Raw genomic sequence first — 13,398 nt, forward strand, 5'->3', positions numbered from 1 at the left:
GTGTTTTAATGTAAAATAGGGTTGAAATATTTTCTGTCTGTATTAGTGTTAACCCTTTTACCCCCAAAGGACGTACTGGTACGTTTCACAAAACTCATCCCTTTACCCCCATGGACGTACCAGTACGTCCTTGCAAAAAAATGCTATAATTTTTTTTTTCATATTTTTGAAAATTTTTTGAGAAACTTCAGGCATTTTCCAAGAGAATGAGACCAACCTGACCTCTCTATGACAAAAATTAAGGCTGTTAGAGCAATTTAAAAAATATATATACTGCAAAATGTGCTGGGAAAAAATAACCCCTTGGGGGTTAAGGGTTGGAAATTTCCAAATAGCCTGGGGGTAAAAGGGTTAAATAATTCAAGTCATTGGCTGGGTAATGAAAATCTTCATGAAGGGTCTACCGTCATGTAATATAAAATACAAAACTAAATTACGCTGTATTACATACTAGTTCTTTCTTACTTACATTACTGAATAAAGTCAGATGCTTTAGCTACACATATGCTATTCTTAATCTTTTAAATGAATTAACTTACATTACTTTCAATTAAAACACAATCTGACTACCAAACTGAAAGATAGAAGGATCTAAAGTACAGTACAAAATATTCTTCATCTATATTAACCAAACATTAACAATGTGGACATCACACCAACAACTGATTCTTAACAAAATAAATTGTAAAAAAACTATCTTTGTAAAAGTATAAAGTTTTTATCATAACAATGCCGTAAAGTCGTCTAGCCATCGGTATCACAGCTGTTCTTGATTTGTTTAGGTAGTTGCAAATAAATAAAGGAGGCCTTTGACAAAGCCTATAATCTCTGATCCACCTAGTTTGCTTTCACCATAGACCCTGTCAACAAAGCTGATAGGAACCTGAAAAGTAAACATGTTAGTTAAAAAGATGGCAAAACAGGGTAAATTTTTAGGATATAAGAGAGGTTCATATTGTAGTCTACAGATACAATAAAGTACGATATGAAATAGCAAATGCTTTTTTGTTGACCAGGCGGACATGAGTCTTTTTATAGTTTATTTATGACATATTTGTTTTTGATGTTGTTAATAGTTTATATATGACTTGTCTGTTTTGACGTTGTTACTTATTTTAGAATGATTTATTGTTAATTTGTTCTCTTCATTTATTTATTTCCTTTCCTCACTGGGCTATTTTTCCCTGTTGGAGCCCCTGGGCTTATAGCATCTTGCTTTTCCAACTAGGGTTGTAGCTTGGATAGTAATAATAATAATAATAATAATAATAATAATAACTACAATAATCCAAAGATAAAGAGGGAGAATATAAAAATATGTGTTATTTGTTTATAAATATAAACTTCTTATTTACCTACAGCAACAATACTTGCTGAGGAGTTACACTGTATTCTGTTCCATAGTCACACTGGGATTAATGATACCAGTGCATAGTATGGGCTAATCTATCAACATTAGTGTGATAGTGAAGAGACAGAGAAGAGTGTACTGTATGTGGATAATGAATGATCTGGAGTTGGGGCCAGTTTGTTTTGGACTGCTTAAAACACCCAATTTCTGACTTCCTGACCTTTTAAACATTTAATGAGGTAGTAGTAGTAGCTACCACCCACCAGCTAGTGTAACCTTCACTTAAACCTGAACCTAAGACTGGTAGGGTGATTGAGGATGGCAGTGTAATATACAGGTCTTAAGTCTGTATATTTATGAAAAATACAAATTGACTAGAACTTGGTGATTTGTTCCTATACGTAATACTATACAAAACTGAAGGTGAACTTCAAGGTAAAGGAAGAGGAGTATTGCTTTTAATAAGAGAAGGCCATACCTCTGCTTTTACTGAAGCAAGCACGAGCACAAGCCGTGGTCTCCTCCCTCCTTTCAAATTCCTCAGCCCTATAACAATTTAAAGAAGGTACAACAGGTTGGTAAGCAAAAGAAGGAAAGGAGGAGCTAAACAGTTTCTTTGGCAATAGGTTGGGCATTGCCATATTGTAACCAAGGAATCTATCTTGGTCTTCTTCTTCTTCTTGTAGACTTCACCCTACTGCAGAGAGGCTATGACTTACTCTCGTCACAGACATGCCCCATGCAAAATTCACAAAGATGATGAAGATCCACTGCACAGACATGCCCCATGCAAAATTCACAAAGATGATGAAGATCCACTGCAAGCTTGCTAATAAACCTGCAACTCATTTTGCCAGGTTTACCAGGGTATGCCCAAATCTGTACGTGAAGTCTCTACACATCAATACACTATACAAAATACCCATAAGAAAAATTAAGTTTAAACAGCCAGACGGGCAGCAAGAAGTATGTTTGTACAACTTGCAGCCAAAATTGAAAAATGGGAGCTTCGCTGATTGTCAGATTGAGGGGATTACCCTCCACCATCCTCATAAAAACTTTAATGGCCACACCATCTTCACTGATATCATATTCCTATTAAAGGACAAGGACTTGTATTCGTGTAGGAACAAACCCCTCTTTTAGTATTTCCATCAAATTGTAGAACAGCTTTGCCTAAGGAAAACCAAGTTTGTTGTCTTTAGATAAATGTCCTTGAGCTTACCTCTCCAATAGTGTAGTTAAACTGTCTGGCCCGGATGATCATCTCCATTTGGAATACATAGCCTTTGCTAACACAAGACTCTACGAGTTTCTGTAGCACTTCCTTACGATACAACCTGAAATAAACATTGAATAACACAAGTAAAAAGATATGTACGTAAAAAATTTAATTACAAGTACTTATTCTAAAGGTTTTGTCAATTCTAATGAAAAAATAATTACAAGGAAATTTATCAGAATAACACTATCATTCTAATAGCTCTACCTTGCTATATATGAATATCGTTAATGTAAAATCAATTTTAATTCTCACACGGAATACATTTATATGTACTGTATATAGGCCTTCTCCTTTATTTAAGATAGGCAAAGGCTAGGAGAAGGAAAACTCCAAAATCAAACCAAACAAGACCCCAACGGCGGAGCTTCCCAGCGCCGGCGGAAGAGGGCAATGCCTGTCGGGCAGGCAACAAGGCGGGCCTTGACATAACAAGAACCCGGCAGCCCGATGCAACCATTGGAGAAGCCGCCTGTCTCATATGTCTTGAGCCGCGGTGAAAACGATGTGGGCCAAGTGTGTGTGCGTGGCCTTTACAAAGCCACGACCACCCAAAACAATATACCCAGCTACTGGCATTCTGTCGTTTCCTCCATCCTTCTTCATCTCTTTCTCAGGAGGCCGATGGCTAACGACAGAACCCAATACTCGGACACGAGTGGGCGCCGTTGATGACGATGACGATGACAACAAAGCTCAAAACTGCATAAATATTGCTAAAACACTGAGAAGTACTGTACCACTATTAGGGAAAACCTACAGTCTACAGCAAGTTTGGTAAACCACCGTAAATTTCTAAATTGATATGTATTCTTTATTGACCATACAAAAATGAGATCTTTATTAACGACTGCTTAAACTTTAAACAAGCTAGTGATAATTGATAGAAGTAGCTGGCGAATGCCTAACCTTTACTTTGATCTTAACCTTGGACCTGCTGGGTGGTTGAGGCAGGCAGTGTGATGTAAAGTTCTTAGGTTTGTATAGTTAAGAAAAATACAAATTTAGTAACAAAAAGGGATTTTGACGAAGGAAAAATCTATTTCTGGGGAGAGACCTGTGACGGCCGGTGAATTTAGACCTACGAAGAATAGCGATTTAGTCTTTGTTATAGTTGATAAGTTTTTGTATAGTGATTTTCGGAAGAGATTGTCGTTAATTCAACATGACTGACGTTGCTACTTCACCTTTACCAATGTTAAGTACCATAGTTTGTTTTGACAGTTTATTTCAGTACCGGGCATTTGTTCCTTTTCCAGTATTGTGGATATTAGTTTTGGAAGCGGTTGGCCTGCCTCGGTATCGGCAGCCATTTTGGGTGTTGTTCGCTTCGGTAGATTTTCAAGTTAATTTTGCCCATCTGGTACTCTGTCATCTAGATTATATCACTTACGTTTTATGACCAATTTTATTATCATTATTTATTATTGGTTTTCCCACACTTATTACAAACCTTTGACCTTTAATAGGAGATGTCCTGAGGAGGGGAGGAATTCCCTCAAACCAATCTGGCTGGATTACTGACCAAGGAAATGTCAATGCATTTTGGTTCGGGAAAGAGTGAAAGTGAAGACTCCTATTAACCTCCTAACAACCTGAACATGGAGATATCGAAGGTGTTTAGGTTAGGTCCCTACTAAGAGATTAGTAGGCAGTCAACGATGAAACTACTTCTGTAAGGATATTTTCTATATGTATGGCGATATGAGGAATGGGAGCATACTGTACTGTATATTTGCTCCATCATCTAGAAACTTCATTACAGAACTTGTCTGTAAAGGAATGTTACTCAGTTGTGAGACTCACCTGCAACTAGCATCTGATCTAGCATATACAGGAGTGAAAGCTTCAACCCAAAAAAGCTTCAACCTAAAAGGGATAAAGGAAGAGAAGAACTGCTAGACATTCTATCTCTCCTTGTAAGCTTATGTCGCAACCGTTATCTTAGACGAGATGCCATTTGTCCCCTGAGGGAGCTAGGTTCACATCACAGTTTGTTGAGTAAGTACCGCAGGACCAAGGATAAGGTTATTCTAGGAGCCGTGGGTAAACTCCCATGGAGATTCAGGAGAGAACAGAGATGAGAATACTGTGAGAACCAAGATGAGAATCCTGTGAGAAAATAGAGATGAGAGTAATTGAAAGAACAGAGATGAAAATGCCGAGATGGATTATGGGAATAGCACTGCTTGAACGATTGGAAAATTATGAAATAAGACGAATATCAGCCATAGTGAAAATTACAGGGGTGATAAGAGTCTCATAACTGAGATAGTGTGGGCACATGTTAAGGAAGAATGGTAGGGAGGGAGTGAGGGGTTGGGAGGAACCTGTTAAGGAGAGAAGATCGAGAGATAGAGTGAAGGATGATATGGAGAGAAAAGGTTTGGTGGAAGAGGATGTCTTTGACAGAAGTCATTGGAAAGGGCAACAGACCCCTTAATGGTGAGAGTGAAGATTGAGATTCATGTACTCTATGGTAGTCCAACAGACTTACGACTGGAGTTTTATAGGATTACTGTTTATTGTGAACTATGAAGTAAACAGTTATAAGTCACATAACCAGGAATGTTTCCTTCAAACACTGCATTTGCACACTTCTCTAATTCTAGTGATATAAACATATTGCAAATTACATTAGCAGAATCTTAAGAATTTTTGCAGGCAAGACCATCAATTATTATTATTATTATTACTTGCTAAGCTACAACCCTAGTTGGAAAAGCAGGATGCTATAAGCCCTGGAGCTCCAACAGGGAAAGTAGCTCAGTGAGGAAAGGAAACAAGGAAAAATAAAATATTTCAAGAAGAGCAACAATATTAAAACAAATATAACTTTATAAATTATAAAAAACTTTTAACAAAACAAGAGGAAGAGAAATAAGATACAAGATAAAACAGTGTGCCTCAGTGTACCATCAAGCAAGAGAACTCTAATCTTAAACATTTACCTAAAAGAAGTCATTGGAAAGGGCTACAGACCCCTTAATGGTGAGAGTGAAGATTGAGATTCATGTACTCTATGGTAGTCCAACAGACTTACGACTGGAGTTTTATAGGATTGCAAAATACATTAGCAGATTCTTAAGAATTTTTGCAGGCAAGACCATCAATTCTAATCTTAAACATTTACCTAAAAGAGCCTGTAAGATCCGAAGCACCTGGTCTCAGGAGAACTTGAGTTACATAGTTTGCTCCACGACTAATGATTTTTCTCTTTAGGTCCCAGCCATAAACACCTCCATCTCCAGTGTAACGAGTCCCTGATACCACATCGTAATCGCCTTCTTGCTGTTTCTTGATAAATTGGGGGATGAATTTTGGCTGGAAAAGAATAAGGAAATATAACTGAAACTTACTATGAAAGTACAGAGAAATAAGTAAAACAAAAAAAATAGTTCATCATGACATAGGAGCAAAACCATTCTTAACCCTTTTACCCCCAAAAGGACGTACTGGTACGTTTCACAAAAGCCATCCCTTTACCCCCATGGACGTACCTGTACGTCCTAGCAAAAAAATGCTATAAATTTTTTTTTTTCTTCATATTTTTGATAATTTTTTGAGAAAATTCAGGCATTTTCCAAGAGAATGAGACCAACCTGACCTCTCTATGACAAAAATTAAGGCTGTTAGAGCAATTTAAAAAAAATATACTGCAAAATATGCTGGGAAAAAAATTACCCCCTGTGGGTTAAGGGTTGGACATTTCCAAATAGCCTGGGGGTAAAAGGGTTAAGTTGAAAAATTCTTTAAAGTCCAAGCTAATTTACTTAAAGCATCTAGAGCATAATCCTTAACCCATACTCTCCATTGTTTACAGTCATCCGGTCTTGATAACACTAGTGAGCTAGCCCAATGTGCTAAGAATTCCTACAGTAATCTTTCCATCATACAGTAAAACACTTTTTAATACATACATACATACATATACCAAGGCACTTCTCCTAATTTTGGGGGTAGCCGACATCAACAAATAAAACAAAACATAAAAAAAACAAAAAAGGGGACTTCTACTCTCTACGTTCCTCCAGCCTAATAAGGGACTCAACCAAGTTCAGCTGGTACAGCTAGGGTGCCACAGTCCACCCTCCCACATTATCCACCACAGATGAAGCTTCATAAAGCTGAGTCCCCTACTGCTGCTACCTTCGCGGTCATCTAAGGCATCGGAGGCAGCAGCAGGGCCTACCGGAACTGCGTTACAATCGCTTGTCATTCATTCCTATTTCTAGCACGCTCTCTTGCCTCTCTCACATCTATCCTCCTATCACCCAGAGCTTCCTTCACTCCATCCACATGTTCTTATCTTCATATAGTAAACTCTTATCTAGAGGAGTTGATATTCCTATTTCAACTAACCTTTCCTAAACTAACATAGTGGATCAGGTACTGGCCTGAATCACAGAAATAAAAATCATTCAATGCTTCTTCGTCTTATAAGCAAGTCAACATATTTTCTGACATAAAGTACAATATATTCAAGAAATTCTTAAAGGAAGCTCATTTTAGGTAGTAAAGTAAAATAACAAACATTTTTAATTAGTTTTGAAGACAGAAACCAATTAAAAAAAACATTACTTTCTAATATCACAAGTTTCTAAATTAATTTGTATTTCTCCTAACTATACAAACCTGAGTCTTAATAAAAACTATTACTTTAGCAAAGCTATAACAACCATTTAAACTTTTAACAAGGTAATTATAGTTCCTGGTAGTTGGAGGGTACGTCTTCCCACTCATCAGGTAGAGCTTTGACCTTAACTTGTAACCTTTGACTTGTAGGGTGGTTGAGGCAAGCAGTTGAGCCTATTTTTATGGGGGAAGCAAGTCCTTAAAACCAAACTGGCTGGTTTACTACCACAGGAAATGTCAATGCACTTTGGTCCTGTGGAGGAATGAAGTTGATGGTTCTTGTTAATCTCTTAATGACTAAGGAATGAAAATGTCACAAATGTTAGGAGACTGGTAGGTGGACATGAAAGAACCTACAATATATCCTCCTCTACTTCTTCATCTTAGAAGAAGTGACAGAGTTGGAAGCTGAAGAGAACGACAAGGAAGAGGCATCAGAGAAGGAAGAAGAATGCCCCTGTTTCTTCCTCTTTCCAACCCTTCCCTTAGGTTCAACAAGCAGAGGAGTAATATATTGAAAAACCAAAACAATGACACTTCCCAAAGGGAGGAACCACAGGGGTTGCTCCAACAGGAACCACAGCACTGAAGTAACACTGTTACAGGGAGGGAAGTCACACTTACAGGGAGCAGAAGCCCCAGACCACCCAAGGCACAAGGGTCATAGAGAGGCAAAGTGGAAGGGGGGACAGGGGCGGCCGGTAAGGGAAAAACACTGGAACCCTTCTCTGGCACTCAAGAACACACCCTCAGCCCAGGGCCCCTAGAGAGGGGGAACCACTGCAAGCACTGACACGCCCTTCACTATTGGCATTACCAAGGAGACACTAACACTGGGGAGCCTACCTCAAAGACCTAAGGAGGTCAAAACCCCCTTAGGTCACACTCGTCGTCAGCGGTATCACAAACGGAGAAGAGCATCTAATCTCTGATGGGGAGCGCCTAAAACCACATGCCACTAGCACCGGAAATCAGCCGACGTAGGTCTGAGGGTTCCTTACTTCTGCCGCACACTCCCCGGAAAACAAAAGAGCCATGAGAGCAAGTGCATGGCCAGCAAAAGCACCACACCCGATGAGCAGAAAGAAGAGAAAGCTTTCTTCCTCCCCCAAAGCATAAGTCTGCCACTGAAAGGCCATGACCTTCACTTGGCACATGGGCATGATTAAGAACAATCATGCCCTTAGCAAAAACACAGAGAGAGTGAGGATATATAGCAGGTTTAGCAAAAAAAAAAAAAAAATTAGTTGTTAAGTCTATCCTCTTTCTTCACACAAATCATTAAGTTAACAGCCAGTGCGTGTACTGTATTCACTTCCAGAATAAAAAGAAAATGGAAAAGTTTGCTCAAGGGCCCATGAGTACGTCCTTACTCGATGCGGCCGAAAACTTAAGAAAAAGAGACTGACAGGTAATGGGGCGTGGCTCCTCACTCCCACCTGTTGTTATCCACCTCCTTAACAATTTTCACAGACATCCAGTTTGTACGCTGAAAATTGTTCAATAGAGGACAATGGTATGTATTTCCGTAGGAACAAACAATTTCATCGTAATTTTTAATCACATTACCCTGAAAAGTCATATGCAACAAAAGATTATATTCAATATTACAAAAATTAAACTTTCGGCAGCAGTACTTACATGATGGGATAGATCAGCATCCATAATGATGACAAAGTTACCCGTTGCATGTTTAATACCATGGATGTACGCTGTTCCAAGTCCAAGTTTCTTTGCTCTGGGTCGCAATACCTTGGTGAGGTAAAAGTAAACATGTCAATAAAACAAATCAATCCCCTGAAAATATTATACAATATAAAATTTTCAAAGTAATTTGTATTTTTCCTAGCCATTGCAAAACCAAGACCTTAAAATAGTGGTGCCGGAATGGCCATTGAATCATTAACAAGGTACAGTCTGCACTCCTTATTTGTGGGTGTGGGGGGGGGGGGGGGTTAAGAAACAAAGACATCCTCAAAGATCGAAAATTCGTCGATACTTGGTACCCTAGGGTGGGTCACCTCATTAGCCCCCAAAACACAGGTGCAGTTAATTAACACACTAGGTAACCCACTGTTCTTCACTACATTGTTTCTATGTTGTAGTTCATATTACTTTTTAGAGGTAATTGAACATTACTGTATAAGAGGCCTCATAACAGGATAGGCCTCGCCACACCACCCTATGTATAAGAAACAACTAAACACTTGTTCGTATCTAACAACGCTTGCTGATACGGTAGAGTAAAAAAAGGTCACTAATTGTTGATGGTTGAATTGCACCTGAAATTGAAAACAAAAGTACCAAAAAACTTTAATGAGGCACAATTATCTTTTTGAAAATCATGATTTTTTAGAATGTCAATCAGCTAACAAAATCAAATGCCGTGTTTTAAGCCTTAACGTATGGTATTTCGTCTATAGTACAATACTGGAAATACAATATTAATGAATTCAAAAGTTGTTTCAGCTCCAACGTAAGCATTCCCTATTTTAAAGGATGAAAGATCTGCATATGTGTAGGAAGGAAACACATAACAGGAATTTAATAAAAGGTAAATACAGGAATACCTGTTCAATACACTATTCGAAATTAGTGTGAATCATGCAATAGGAGGAAGAACGTTCAGTTATGCTGCACCAAGACTCTTTAACGACCTTCCACTCGATGTCAAGAATAGCAATAATGTGGCAGCTTTCAAGAAAAACCTGAAGACTTATCTTTTTAGAAAGTGTTATAATAGTGACCTGAAAACTATTAAGCCTGAATACAAATGCTAGCGAAATAACTGATAACGATACAGAGGAAAATATTAACTGGAAAGAAATTATTTTTTCACACACCAAGGCCCGCCTGAACAGACCTTTAGTGTTTGGTGGAGGGCGAGAAATAAACCACTAAAAAGAAAAACTATTCTATTACGGGTAACTTACGATTCTATTTTCTCCATATATTTCCTGCAACTTCTTGGCTACTTCAAGAGTACCATCTGGAGATCCATCATCAATCACTATAATTTCATAATCATACGAACTGAAAAAAAAATAGAAATTCAATCAGAAAATAATGTACCCATAATTTTATACAATATCACAAATTTTTAAGTAATTTGTATTTTTCTTAACATACTTACATAGAACTACCTTCTTAGGAGTTACTGGTAACTCTACCTAACCGACCAGCTTTTTGTATAGTTTACCCTCTTTCCGTTTTCTAAGGGGTCAACCTCAGGCAGTGTGATATGTGCCCTGAGGCGACCCGGGGTCGGGAATCGTGCTAGTTTATATTAATCTAATACTAAGTATAACATTACTATTTACTACTGCACTCTATATCATACAGTTAATGATAATAAAAAAGTAAAATAATTCCCCTAAGTGAAAAGCAGTTTTGGAGATAAACTGTTCTTTATCTTTTAGAAATGTTGACCAATGTTAAACAATAATTTTACTGCAATAACATACATACAAACACAGCAATTATGGGTATAAAACCTATCTCTTTTCTCGTGACTTCAGGGTGGGGTTCTTTAACCCTTTTACCCCCAGGCTCTTTGGAAATTTCCAACCCTTAACCCCCAAGGGGTTATTTTTTTCCCAGCACACTTTGCAGTATATTTTTTTCAAATTGCTCTAACAGCCTTAATTTTTGTCATAGAGAGGTCAGGTTGGTCTCATTCTCTTGGAAAATGCCTGAATTTTTTCAAAAAAATATCAAAAATATGAAAACAAAAATTTTATAGCATTTTTTTGCAAGGACGTACCGGTACGTCCATGGGGGTAAAGGGATGGGTTTTGTGAAACGTACCAGTACGTCCTTTGGGGGTAAAAGGGTTAATCATAGAATAACAATGGGAAAAGGTAACGAAAACAAAAAAGGCAAACTATATGAACATGCATAACATATACATGTTTTATCAATGTTTTACACTAAATTTCTGCTTGAACTGTATATTCATGTTTACAATTCTATGATTGTTTTGCAATTTCTGACATACAGCTAATGATAAACTTTATTTGCTATTCCTTGTTGTATAAATACTTATACTATAGTGTATACTTTAGTTCCTTAAATGTTACTTTTGAGCAATAAATTTATGATATACAGTCATTTTTGTTTTTACAAAAAAAAAAAAATAAATAAACTGGAGTGTACGTACGATAGCGGCCACCTGTGGGTATGTTGACGCCTAACTTTGAATACAACAGTGTAAGGGGGGCTTGTACATTAGGTTGGGAGGGGGAAAGTTTAGTTTGGCCGGTGTCCATAATTTATGCTCACTGGAGGAGCTGGCCGCTGATATACAACGGCTCCAAAACCTTTATCACTTCTCAATGTTACGATTAATGAAAACAATATGGAAAATATATAAGGTTCATGGGGTAGTTTGTAGCGCTACGGCCAAGCGTCCTAATTTGCTTATTATCGCTCCGACTGTTATCTTGTATAGAATAAAAACGTTTGGAAATGGTCTACGGATCTTAAATATGTTGTGTAAGGGGGGGTCCGGCGGGGCGCAGCCCCCCTGGGTAAGGACACGAGTTTTAGCATAGGTTAGGTGGGTTTTTTAAGTTAGCTTCTCCCGTCGTACTCGTAGGTAAAGAAACTGTTGTGTAAGGGGGTCCGGGGTCCGGGGGGGGGGGGGGGGGGGGGCGAAGCCCCCTAGGGTAAAGATACGGCTTTTAGCATAGGTTAGGTGGGTTTTTTAAGTTAGCTTCTCCCGCAAAAATCGTTTTAAGAACGACGGCCACAGTTCAGAATATTCCCGTTTTCTACGGGATCTGGCCGTCACCCTACAAAGGCTCCGGTTCATGCATTTGACGCAAAATTAAAATATCAAAGATCCAACGTCAGTTTTAGTAAGGGTGTAAGGAAAGACCTCACCACTGAACCTGTAAGGACAATGCAACCTACATTAGGTTACTGGGAACCTGAATTTGATAAGTTCACCAATGATGGGCCAGATTAAACATCTAACTATAGTCCATTTCTTTTAGCGATGCATATTTGCACCGACTCGCGGCGGTGCCCTTTTAGCTCGGAAAAGTTTCCTGATCGCTGATTGGTTGGAATTATCTCGTCCAACCAATCAGCGATCCGGAAACTTTTCCGAGCTAAAAGGGCACCGCTGCGAGTCGGTGCAAATATGCATCGCTAAAAGAAATGGACTATAGCCCACCAGACTACGTCAGGTTATGTTGGTGAAAAGTTAGGATAGAATTGTCACTGAACATTAGCTGCCCTTGTAATATTTTTAAAACCATATTGGTTTAAATCATAAATACTTCTAAAAATGTTGAAATAGTGGCTTATTGGAGTTGTTCTTCCATCATTAGCAAAGAAATATTTAACCCTTATCCCGCTGCGGTAATTTTGTATTATTCCATAGTAATGTAACCTAGGAAAAAAACTACTGTTTCTTACAGAAAAAATTACGATCTCTTCAAAAATGACACTCGTTTCCGTCGCAAATGAATAGTTTCAGAAATATATATACATCTAATATCGAATAATATACAATGAAACCCAAATCTTACCTTTCCTCAAAATATTTGCAAAGAAGCCATATGATTATGGGGAGATTTTCTCTTTCATTATAAGTTGGAAGAAGCACAGAATATTTATCTTCGCCCATATTTAATCAGCTCACAATTTCCTCCAGCCTTTACTGAAAAAGATATATGAAAAGGAAAGTTTACGCGTAAAATCACTTCAAGATGTCTAAGAAAATGACAGTTCTCAGGTTGCCAGATTATTTCAATTGGATTATCGTACATGAGCCTTAGAATTGTCGTTTTTCAACCAAAATTATCATACACAGATTCAATATAATTATTAAAGAGTTACATGATTGACTTATTTCGAAATATTTTATTATAATTGTTTAATTAAACACATATGTATATAACTAAGGTATGTATCGTACATCGTACTGGACCTAAAATAACCGTACATGTAGGATAATTATCGTATGAATGGCACCCCCTGGGAGTTTTGTTTTGGAACTTGATCTTAATTACCGGGCATTGGATCACAAGTTACGTGTAACAAGCTAAGCGAGGCGTTTCCAGTGAAGGGATTTGATTTAGAGTAATGGTTCTTAGTTGGGCCGTTGGGAACTGATTATTTT

At 38.0% G+C, this 13,398-nt stretch overlaps 1 protein-coding gene across 1 annotated transcript; it reads right to left on the bottom strand.

Moving 5' to 3' along the window:
* Positions 1 to 392: 392 nt before the first annotated feature.
* Dpm1 (Dolichyl-phosphate mannosyltransferase subunit 1) lies at positions 393 to 13,006 on the bottom strand. Its single transcript, XM_068349625.1, has 6 exons — positions 12,806 to 13,006; positions 10,202 to 10,301; positions 8,910 to 9,020; positions 5,767 to 5,957; positions 2,577 to 2,691; positions 393 to 883 (listed from the first exon to the last, which is right to left on the bottom strand). The coding sequence occupies exons 1-6, from the start codon at positions 12,901 to 12,903 to the stop codon at positions 779 to 781; spliced, it is 720 nt and encodes a 239-aa protein (XP_068205726.1). The 5' UTR covers positions 12,904 to 13,006; the 3' UTR covers positions 393 to 778.
* Between the last annotated feature and the right edge of the window lie 392 nt (positions 13,007 to 13,398).

Source organism: Palaemon carinicauda, chromosome 26 (assembly GCF_036898095.1).
Source record: "Palaemon carinicauda isolate YSFRI2023 chromosome 26, ASM3689809v2, whole genome shotgun sequence".
Classification (NCBI taxonomy): domain Eukaryota; kingdom Metazoa; phylum Arthropoda; class Malacostraca; order Decapoda; family Palaemonidae; genus Palaemon; species Palaemon carinicauda.